The sequence below is a fragment of the Lathyrus oleraceus genome, chromosome 6 (assembly GCF_024323335.1).
Source record: "Lathyrus oleraceus cultivar Zhongwan6 chromosome 6, CAAS_Psat_ZW6_1.0, whole genome shotgun sequence".
Lineage (NCBI taxonomy): Eukaryota > Viridiplantae > Streptophyta > Magnoliopsida > Fabales > Fabaceae > Lathyrus > Lathyrus oleraceus.
The window spans coordinates 4,471,222-4,481,965 of NC_066584.1; the positions used below are offsets into that span (position 1 = coordinate 4,471,222).

A 10,744-nucleotide genomic window follows, 5' to 3' on the forward strand; every position below is an offset into this window, starting at 1 on the left:
GGTTAAGGATGTCCATACCCTTGTTGCAAACAAGGTCAATCTGATATCAACATATGCAGGTCGGATGAAGGGGCGGGCAAAGTGGATCCATCGTCAGAATTGACCTTGTCTTCCCAAACATCGAGATCCGCCACATGGACTTCCCTTGGTGATTTTTTATGGCCACTGAAGTAGTACAATGTCTTTTGAGTAGCACTTCATGGATATGGGGAGCTTTATGTAGGTCAGCATAAATGGTAACTAGTTTCACTGTTATCGGGATATTTCATCTTGAGATGGACAGGGGAGGCCACTACATCCAATGTTGCTATGAAAGGTCTCCCGAGGAAGCCTTTGAAAACGCTTTCGCAAGGAACTACTAAGAAGTATATATTTGTGCTTCTCTTGTCTTCTCCTTCCCTGAGGGAAACTATCATATCTACTCATCCACATGGTCGAGTAGTGGAATCATCGAATGCTAGAATGTTCATTTCTTCACATGGTTTTAGATCTTGCAATCGTAGACCTAATCTCTAGAATATATCAGAGTAAATCAAGTTGCATATGCTTCCGTCACCGATTATGAATCCTAATACGATGAAGTTTGCTATGGTGGCAGTTGTAACTAACACCAACGTAGCATTAGGGACTCCACCTACTTCCTCGATCTACGTCGTGTATCAGGTGGATTCTAGCAGTAGAAGAACTTTTTGCCCATACGGCGCCTATATGATCTCATCGACCATGGAAATAAGCAACAACGCCAAGTCAGGCTGTCGGAAGAATTTATCGAGATAGAAATCAGAATTGGCTTTCCCAATCAATTAAATGAGTCCCAAAGGGATAAAGTGGAGTATGAAGTGTGTGTGTAATGAATCTTCTTTATTTGGCATTTGGTTGGCCTAGAACAATCGTTAATGCCGTTATACACATCAATGATATTAGACATTTTTGTTCATTTTTTTAACTTCAATGTATGTAATTATCATTTACCTTTTGTTACCTAAATGAGTAACTATGTAAATGTGTTTTCATTTCAATACATGCATCAATGATTCAAAAACAACTTCAGAAACTTGTTGAGGGTAAAATATCTTTGGTGCATTGTTCATACTACAAAGGATGAATTTATTGAACTCCTTATCCTCTATGAACATGTAACACATTAATTTAGTGTGTTTAACAACAGAACTACACCATATTTCAATGAAGTGAAACCAAATATTTTATGTTCTTGAATAAATATTAGTGATTGGAAGATGTCAATATTTAAACTTTTAAAGTGACCAATACTTCACAAGCTTTCTATATTATACTACTATATTTTATTATCTTTTTTTTAAAAAACAACTACCAGTTTTTCTATGTATCAGCAAGAAAATGGGGTTTGGTATACTAAAGAAAAGAAAATCATGCAAAATCTGCTAGAATATCTTTTCACAGCCACTCCTTTTGATTCCTCTTTTTACCAAATTCAAATTACCTACATTTTCTCTCTCAATGATTCAAAATTTTGGTAAGTCTTCTTTTCTTTTTATTCTGATTTTTATGGTCATTCTTTGGGTACAACATATTGCAAACATTGCATTCGACAAAATTTTGGTTTTTCCTATTCCCGCTTTAATGTTATTTCAAAGACTGTATGGCTTGTTATGAATGAATGATTTCAAAGACGACTATTTTGTTCTATCTCTCTCAACATTTCTATATCATTTCCTCACAATCTTCTTTATTTTTGTGTTTTTCATGATGTACTTAGAGAAATGAAAACCCACATGGGAGCTAGTCTGGAATTGGTGGTCGAAAAGCCAGAAAAATAAAATTTTAAAGCAAAGTTATACTTATCTTCTACATAGGGAGGAATTTTCAAGTTTGGAAGTTTTTCATTAACTGTATGTTTTAAAGTAACAATTGCATCATAGATGGTTCGACTAAGATCATAAGGATTATATACAGTTTCAAAATAATTCTAGAAATATTGGATTTCTTTGATGTGTGTACCTCTGTTTTTCTTCATCCAGGTTTGCAGAATCGAAAAGGCATTTGTTAGGCACTGAACCATAATCAAAGGATTTGTCACGCCATAGTGATAGGAAAACCACCAATGTTCAAATTCTTTTGTACAATGGAAGAAAGGTACAAATTCAAAAGGATTCAAGTGAATGACCTTTTTGGTATAAAAGTTTCAACAATTTTGGTACCATTCTTCATTTTGCTCATTAGCGGCCAAGAAGATTGACTCCTCTTTAGCAAAAAAGGATTTTGGCAAGAATTGACTAAAGACAAACTGTCTAGCTACTAAGTTTGGATAATAGGCAGCCACCCCAAAACTTATTATGGCAGTAGAGATTCTAGTCAACGAGATGGAGGGTTTAAAAAATTCCATCCAAGTGTCGTGAATCTCTCTTTCGTCCTCAAGCAAAGAGGCTGGAAATGCCATCCTGAACCAATTTGGTTTATAGCTTCAACTAACAAAAGATGTCATAGTCTAGGCAAATGCTTTACAGTTGTAGAGCATGAAAAATTACTTCTCAAAGACTTATTTCGATGGAGATTTTCCATTACCTACTGTTACCTTGGATAACCTTGGGTCATCGACTATCCTTTCTAGATTAGGTGAGACATTGCCAAGGAATGATGGTTTGAAAGTGGCATTAAGCCACAACTACAAAAGCGAAATGGGGCAAGAAACCTGAAAAGTATCCTCATGATCTCCCCTTGCCTTGAGGTCATGATAAGCAGTCCCAAAGGACTCATATAGGTTTCCCAAAATCAATTTGCTTAGGCAAATTTATCTTCTCATGAAGTTGAGTAGCCAAAGGAATAAATTTCTTGGCTATTTGAAGAGAATCAGAAAAAAAATAAAGTGAGATAGTCAGAGTCTAAGGAAAGCCATATAGCTTATGTTGTCAGTAAAGACATGATGGTCTTTGATAAAAGCACTATAACTAGCATATGAGAAGGTGAAGTTGGGTTTAGTTTTGGTTTTCAAAGTGGGGTCGAAGGTTTCCCCAGTTGGTCGAAGGCCAAAAATTGCTACTAGTTCAAATAACGTAGAGTTAACCATCCCACATGGTAGATTAAATGTGTTAGTCGAGGTTTCCCAGTGCAAATAGTAGCAACCAACATATGAGGGTTATACTAAGGGTCAACTCGTGAGAGTTGTATCAAATCAAAGATACACGAGTATTTTCATGTTCTTTCCTTCTTATGTTGAACTCTATCCGTCCAACTAACACAAGAGGCATTATTGATTGAGGGAGTGGAAGAGAATACACAATTTCTCATGAAACTAAAATCAAAGTGTTCGTCCTCAAACACAAGGGGTTTGCATGATGAGAGACAAGGAAATAAGCTCTTTAGGTTCTATGGTTTCTTGTTTAACTTGGGTAGAGGACCCATACATGCAATAGAGTAAGTGATTAATACTTGAGAAAACCAAATTGCAGCTTTTTTCTCTTGCATTGAAGATTCTGGGCGTAGGTGCGACCATTTCTAAAAATGGGAGCTTTGAGTTTGATAGTCGAAGGAACTTGTAGTTGACACTTAGTGAGAGAACTAGAAACCATTGTTATTCAATCAAGCTCAATTTTGAACATCAGAGAAATATTCATCTTCATCTACTATTGATGAAACATATAAGCCATTAGAAAAGAAGAAGAAAAAGTAAAATTATTCAAGAACGAATTTAGAAATCTTGGTTAATGGGACAATATATATATATATATATATATATATATATATATATATATATATATATATATATATATATATATATATATATATATATATATATATATATATATATATATATATATATATATAAGTTTAGAAATATTTATTCCAAAACAAATCTAAACATATTTATATAAAAATATTATTATTCAAGGATAAATCTAAAAATATTTGTATAAAAACGTATTAATACAAAAGTGATAAAGTAAATATATAATTATCACTAAGTAAAAAAAATTAGACTACCTTAACTCTGTCATTTTATATCCAAAAAAATAGAAAATATTTAAATATTTATGAATTATTTTTTAAAATTATTGAATAACATTTTTTTAGTACTATAGAATATAATTTTTATGTATATATGTGACAAAATAATCTTTCAATAATTTATGCATATTTGATTCTTCAAATAAAAAAAAATATTGAATATTTTTAGGGGCAACAGTTGTATTTAGTTGGATGAAAAACAATATTGTTTAAATGTATGTTTGAGATTATTATGCGGAAACAAAAAGAATGGAAGACTCATACCATGTGTAAACTCAAATAAACTCAAATGAATCTATAATTTATCATCAATTGACTAATTATAATTTTAAGAAGACACTCGCGAGTAATTTTAACTAACTTAGTTTTAAATGAAAATTTTTGAGGTGTAATCGATTCTTTTTAGTGAAAATAATATCTTATATTTACATTGATTTGATTTTTTGTGTTTTTTAAAAATGAAATCAAATCTAATTAACATGTTGTATTAATTTAATTTGATTTGATCGATAGATTTACAATTTTTTTAAATATTATACTTATTTGTGCATATTTTTTATGTATTTTCTATTATTACATTTTTAAATAATATATTTTAGATAATTTATTTTATATTTTATTTTTCAAACAATTTATAAATTATATTTAATCTATACAAAACGGTAATATATAAAAAACACATCAATAACAAAAAAAAGAAATTTAAATACCCATCAATTAACCTATTTTACGTTTCAAATATATATTAAAACTATTTTGTAACACGACTCTCGAAAGAATTTAGTTGAAAAAGAATCAAAAGAAGAAATAAAAAAAGAAGTTAAATTAACGTTATTAACTAGACAAAGGTATAATTAAGTTGACAATATAAGAATATAATAAAGATAATGCAATATGAAATATATAAAACGGAGAGATCGTGACTAGTAGTGCATATGCTTTCTCGTGCAGGCTAAGCAACCAATATTCAGAGGAAGAGAAAGAACAAAAAATGGCAGCAGAAAATGAGGTGATCGGTGTTCATTCCGATGAATCATGGAAGGAACAGATCCAGAAAGGAACCGAATCCAAAAAACTGGTTACCACTTACCTTATTCTTCAATTATATATCTGCTTTAATACATGTCGTTTGCAAAACTATAGATAAAGTTCATGAAATTGTTCAATCTTGTCTTCTGAAAATATTTACATAACTTGGTTGTTTTTGTCTTTGTTTGAAGAGTTAACATCAACGTCTTCATGATTTCTAGTTTGGCTTCATTTGTTGGTTGAAATGACCGTTGTGACTTTTGCAAAATGTCAATTTCATGTTTGGCTTCATTTGTAAACCAACCACCTTTATGCTTATTTGTTTAAGAATTTTGACATGCATTTAAGTTAATTGCTTTACACTGGATAATAGATTGTGGTGGATTTTACTGCTTCGTGGTGCGGTCCATGCCGTTTTATTGCTCCAATTCTAGCAGAGATTGCTAAGAAGACACCTCAAGTCATCTTCCTCAAGGTGGACATTGACGAATTAAAGGTATAATAATAAGCATATCTTAATCTATGTTAAGTCGTTCTTTTTCAAGTTTAATGCATGTTTGAAATCACGTTGAGTTTTATAAAATCATCGTGACAGCGTGATTCTGTCAAACTAACTCATGTTAAAATCATACCGGCACATCGTGATTCTGTCAAACTCAGAGCTAGTCAGGGATAATACAGTCAAATTTTACCATATTTTGGCATCTTATGATGATCATACTATATTAACAATGTTTGAAACATGTGTGTACTATTTCAGAGTGTTGCCGAGGAATGGTCTATCGAGGCTATGCCAACCTTCTTGCTCTTGAAAGAAGGCAAGGAAGTGGATAAGGTAGTTGGTGCTAAGAAGGAAGAGCTGCAGCTGGCAATAACCAAGCATGCAACAACTGTTGCTACTGCTTGAAGTATCATATCAAGATCATCAATAACATAGTGAACTTTTTCGTGTCGGTTTGTGTGTTTTCGTTATGCTTGAAAATAAATTTAGGCACATTATTGGCCTACTTCAAATGACTATTATTGACTAAAAGATATTTGTATGAAAATGCGATAATTGGTTGATGGTTGGCACCTAATATATGTTGATGAAAATGGTCCCTTCTGGTTGATGATTATTGATAACAACTAAGAAAATAGATATAATTGATTATTGAATAAGCCAACCACCTAAATAATTGCATTTGTAGATAGATAGGTTCACAGATATTAGATACAAACAAATGAGTGCGTAGAAAGAACTAACATTTCTGAATTCTGTAGTTTTCTCTCTTTCAAGTAAATAAATTGACACTCAAGTTCAAAGAATAGATTAAGAATGAACTTGGTCACACAACTTTTGTATAATGACAATAGAAGCTATATAGAAATTCCACACCTGCATTTTTTTTATTCTTCATAAATATGACCCTTCTATATGTAGTTCTGTCGATCGGCGATCGCCATTTGGCGTCTCATACTCGTGTTGTATTAGTCATTAAATTTGATTCACTAGTTCTTGGAGTATGTATTATCCTCTTTACCAGAGATATTCTCCAAGGATTCCCACCTAATTCCTCGAAAACTACCATCAAATTCTTTGTCGGCTTTAACCATGACCTCGGAACATGGTACCTGCAAAATTGAAGTAGTGAGTTGCATTTTCCTAGAGATAACGAAGTAATGTTGAAGTTTAGAGAAAAGTAGTATCATACCATCGTTGAGTAGGTTGTCCGCAACCAAGCTGACATTTCGCCTGACGATAAGTTCCGGCATAGTTGCAAGAATTGCAGTTACCTTTGGCATAAACCATCCAATATCTTCCTATGCTTTGTCCATTGATCCATACTTGACCTTTTCCCATACTGCTCATGTCCAATGCCAATGGTTCATTACCATTAGGTGCATTGAAATAGGCCTGAAATTTTCAAATTAGATTAGAAGCTTTTGATTATAGACTTCAATATATGTTATAGTAATGTAAACCAGTAACTGACTAACTGTTCTTACCTTGTGCCATTTCAACTGTGGCTGGTTTTGAGAAGCTAATGACTCTCTCACCCAATCAACAGATGATACACCGTTGGGAGATACCAGATTCATCGCTTCGCCTTTTAGACCGACCTGGTATGACCATTTCTGCCATGTCAAATCTTTTTGTCCGTGATCGAGACCTTTGAGCAAAACTGGACCCGTGATTCCTGTCTTCCACGATTCAAAATGGATTCCACCATTCTATAGAAAAAGAAAAAGCAAATGAAATGAATAACTAGCAAAGTGATGATCAAGTTCAAGTTGGAGTAACAAGCAAGGTACTAACAGGTAATCCAACAGCTACACTGAGAAGTGCTATTTTATTAGTTCCAGCTCGTAGGTCGATAGGGCCGTCAAACGTGCAACTTCTCTGTTCTCTTGTCCCAAAAGCCGAGCCTGCAAAAGGAAATAAGAATCTGTCGATTATTTGAAATCGATTGAATGAGAAAAGTTGATAACAACAAGTATAAGATACTACTATACATGCCTGAAAATTTTCCGTTGATAAACACATGAACGGCATCGCCAGAGGAATGCACACTAATGCTGGGCTTGTTCCTTCCGCGAAGAAATGATTCCGATGAACTTATGTCAACACTGTTGCATGAAAACCAGAAACCAGTGAGATTTCAACTGCATCGAACTAAAAAGGTAAAAGAAAAAAGCTCGATGACGAACAAATTCACTTACCTGGTTATGTACCAAAGATAGTCACTAGTGTCTCGAGTAACACTTATCTGATCTAGAAGTCCAGAAGCTGTGATTCTGGCACTTTCCGCTAGCGACGATACATCTTCGTCATAGGTCTCCCATGATAACAACTTAGAATTGCTAGGGAACATTTGTATTTGTGAAGGATGAAATCTCACCTTCATGAAACCATGACAATCCAGTCATCAATAACTTGACGCGAAAAACAATGCTAATAATAAGAAATATTTCGATATTCTTACTCTTGCAGTGTTAAATACATCTGTTCTACAATCAGGGAGGATGCTTATGGACCAAGGAGGCAAATCATAGTGCCGATTATTGAATGTCACTCTCGCAGCCGAATTTGAATGATAGTTTGCTAGAAAAGCTGCACACGTCGTTCCTGAAGAGAATACATGTGCCTGTTCATATGTTCCTAATGATGTAACAGTAGGATCCGAAGAAACCAAAGCATGTTCACATTGTTTGATAGCTTGATGAAGATCCTTCAAGTGACCATATTTAGGTTCCCTTAACAAACCTGAAATCAGTATCAGGCACTTGATTACAATTTGCTAATGAGAATATTTAAGTTGTTTTGGAAGTGTAATTAATTATCTAACCGTATTCGTCAATTGGAGCATCATAGTCATAGCTCGTAGTTATGAATGGTCCTCCAGCTGATCGTCCGAAATTAGTTCCTCCGTGATACTATCGTTGTCATTAATCACGATTAATACTCGTATTTAGTAAACTAACAAAGCATGTGTTTCGTTTAACTGAGAAAAAAACAGGTAACTTACCATGTAATAATTAAAAAATGAACCGCCTGTTTGTAAGAACCGAGCAACCGCGAATGCTAGATCCTCAACCGGTCGCTGAGGAACAGGTCCACCGAATTCCGAAAACCTGAGAAAAGAAGAACAAAAGGGTAAAAATTAAGACAAGTGTGTCCAATTCTTTGCAATCGAATTTTTAAACTTGAAAAATGTTACATATAACTTACCAGCCAGTCCAAGACTCAGTCCATAGTTTAGGCTTGTATGGTTTATTGGGAGAGAAATAATCACAGTAAAAACCATTGCAACTATTTATCTGTAAGAAAGTATCGGATGAATCATACTCAATTCTTAACTAAAAAGATAATCATAATGGACAATAAGTTTGACAGAATCACGGTGACTTCACTTCATCAAAAGTTACACTTTGAAACTTCAACAAAATCGCAGTGTCTCCGTGATTTCGTCAAACTCACCGCAAATCATACAAGATCACGAGAAGGGTCACTCACCACTGGATCTGGAGCATCATCTTCCTTACACATCACCCAAGGGACACCTGTACCTAATCCAACAGCCATCTTTGCAGCCCAATTTGAGTATGCATGACCAGAAGCTCCAAGTTCTCTTCCTTGTGGTCCATACTCATTCTCAATCTATTAAGATTTTATCATCAATTCGATAGCGTTAGATCCATTCTTTCTTGATCTTTCACAACATGTAAGAGACAATTTTGGAACCAAAATGTCAAACATGAAAATAACAACTTACCTGCGAAAGAATAATTGGTCCACCTTGAGATTGAAACAACTTTTCATTCTTCATCATCTCAACAATCTTCTGAGTAAAACCTTGCATTGCAGCCTAAAAAAAAGTAATTTTTAATCATCAAAGTTTCAATTTCTTTAGAAGAAGAAACTATTCAAAATTGAACTCAACCTTAAAAGGACCATTATCTGTTCTGAAACTGATCCCAGGAACATACTTCAACCAAACAGGAAAACCTCTACACAAACCAAAAAAAAACATCATTGTAAATCACAAACAAAAAAAACTACATTAAGAAACCAAACATTAAATGTTTGAAGTTGCATTATTGCATATTTGCATACCCAAAGTTCCACTCAGCGCATACATAAGGACCAATCCTAAGATGTACATAGAGACCCACTTTCTGAACAGTTTTAATGAACTGTACCAGATCGTACCTTCCTTCAAAATTGTACTGCAACACAACACATCATTAAAACAACAAACAAAAAATATAACAAGAATTAAGAAAAAAAGATCCTTTAAGAGAATATTCAAACTTAATCAAAACAAGATCCAGATTCCAGAATAGTACATTACTAGGAGAAGGTTCATGAACATTCCAAAACACATAAGTATCAATAACATCCAACCCTCCACCTTTTGCCTTCTGAATCAGATCCTCCCACATCTAAACACAAAACGCAACAACACACATTACAAAAAAGACTCATTTTTTCTCAAGAAAGTAGAGAGAGAAAGAGAGAGAGAGTATACTTCAGGGGTGCTTCTTGGGTAGTGAATGGAACCAGAAATAAGGATTCTTCTTTGTCCATTAATGATGATAGCTTTTCTATCATAAGTAACACTAGAATGAACAAACTGAGAACCAAGAAAGAAGAGAGAGAAGAAAAGTAAAAGAAGAAACTTGGAAACTGAGATGGTTTCCATAGCTTTCAACAATGGAGGGAAAGTTTTGAAAAGATGTAAGAAGTTTAGTTTAGCAGAAGAAATAAATAGAGAGAAAAAGAAAACGTAATGGGTTATGAATGTGTTCTGTTTTGTTCTGTTTTGTTCTGTTATTATCTTTTTGAATCTGATCTATAAAAAAAACACTGTACCTACGACGATGTTGTTGTGTTAATGTTTTGTCTTTGATTTTATTTATTTGTTCTAGGAGTAGTAATATTAACTAATGGAAATTCCTTACACGTAGGGTAATTTGAAGTTTATTTCTATATTTGTTTTGTTTTGTTTTGGTATTTGAGAAGTGTTTTGAATATGTGGGAATGAGAGTGAGAAAGTACTATACTAAAAGGTTCTTGTTTTAATCAAAACCTACTATTTATTGCTTTAATGTCTTCAACTTTACTAGAGCCACATTTATGTTTGATTTAACTTTGGTCAAAAATATGAAAAAGAAGTTAAAAGTGTTGTTATGGAAATGATCATAATTGTTGTGTTGTATGGTTTGCTGTGCTTTCACTTCAAGTGTA

The 10,744-nt window shown here is 33.5% G+C and overlaps 2 protein-coding genes across 2 annotated transcripts; one reads left to right on the forward strand and one right to left on the reverse strand.

The window, feature by feature from the left end:
• Window positions 1-4,869: 4,869 nt before the first annotated feature.
• On the forward strand, window positions 4,870-6,078 carry LOC127097835 (thioredoxin H-type). The gene is made up of 3 exons (XM_051036317.1): window positions 4,870-5,062; window positions 5,387-5,509; window positions 5,774-6,078. Exons 1-3 carry the CDS (start codon window positions 4,976-4,978, stop codon window positions 5,918-5,920), a joined length of 357 nt encoding a protein of 118 aa, XP_050892274.1. The 5' UTR covers window positions 4,870-4,975; the 3' UTR covers window positions 5,921-6,078.
• An 85-nt stretch (window positions 6,079-6,163) lies between these two features.
• On the reverse strand, window positions 6,164-10,469 carry LOC127097834 (beta-galactosidase 5). The gene is made up of 16 exons (XM_051036316.1): window positions 10,026-10,469; window positions 9,844-9,939; window positions 9,611-9,723; window positions 9,438-9,504; window positions 9,270-9,362; window positions 9,011-9,154; window positions 8,726-8,814; window positions 8,523-8,628; window positions 8,343-8,430; window positions 7,980-8,260; window positions 7,717-7,895; window positions 7,514-7,623; window positions 7,313-7,422; window positions 7,003-7,227; window positions 6,708-6,910; window positions 6,164-6,627 (listed from the first exon to the last, which is right to left on the reverse strand). Exons 1-16 carry the CDS (start codon window positions 10,197-10,199, stop codon window positions 6,468-6,470), a joined length of 2,238 nt encoding a protein of 745 aa, XP_050892273.1. The 5' UTR covers window positions 10,200-10,469; the 3' UTR covers window positions 6,164-6,467.
• Between the last annotated feature and the right edge of the window lie 275 nt (window positions 10,470-10,744).

What these genes read in the sequence shown, in the direction of transcription:
- LOC127097835 (XM_051036317.1), top strand. Translation starts at nt 4,976, where the DNA reads ATGGCAGCAGAAAATGAGGTGATCGGTGTTCATTCCGATGAATCATGG. An exon ending in GAACCGAATCCAAAAAACTG is followed by an intron (nt 5,063 to 5,386) that starts GTTACCACTTAC and finishes ACTGGATAATAG; the next exon opens with ATTGTGGTGGATTTTACTGC. An exon ending in TGGACATTGACGAATTAAAG is followed by an intron (nt 5,510 to 5,773) that starts GTATAATAATAA and finishes GTACTATTTCAG; the next exon opens with AGTGTTGCCGAGGAATGGTC.
- LOC127097834 (XM_051036316.1), bottom strand. Translation starts at nt 10,199, where the DNA reads ATGGAAACCATCTCAGTTTCCAAGTTTCTTCTTTTACTTTTCTTCTCT. An exon ending in ATGTATTTAACACTGCAAGA is followed by an intron (nt 7,896 to 7,979) that starts GTAAGAATATCG and finishes GGTTTCATGAAG; the next exon opens with GTGAGATTTCATCCTTCACA. An exon ending in GGACAACCTACTCAACGATG is followed by an intron (nt 6,628 to 6,707) that starts GTATGATACTAC and finishes TCAATTTTGCAG; the next exon opens with GTACCATGTTCCGAGGTCAT.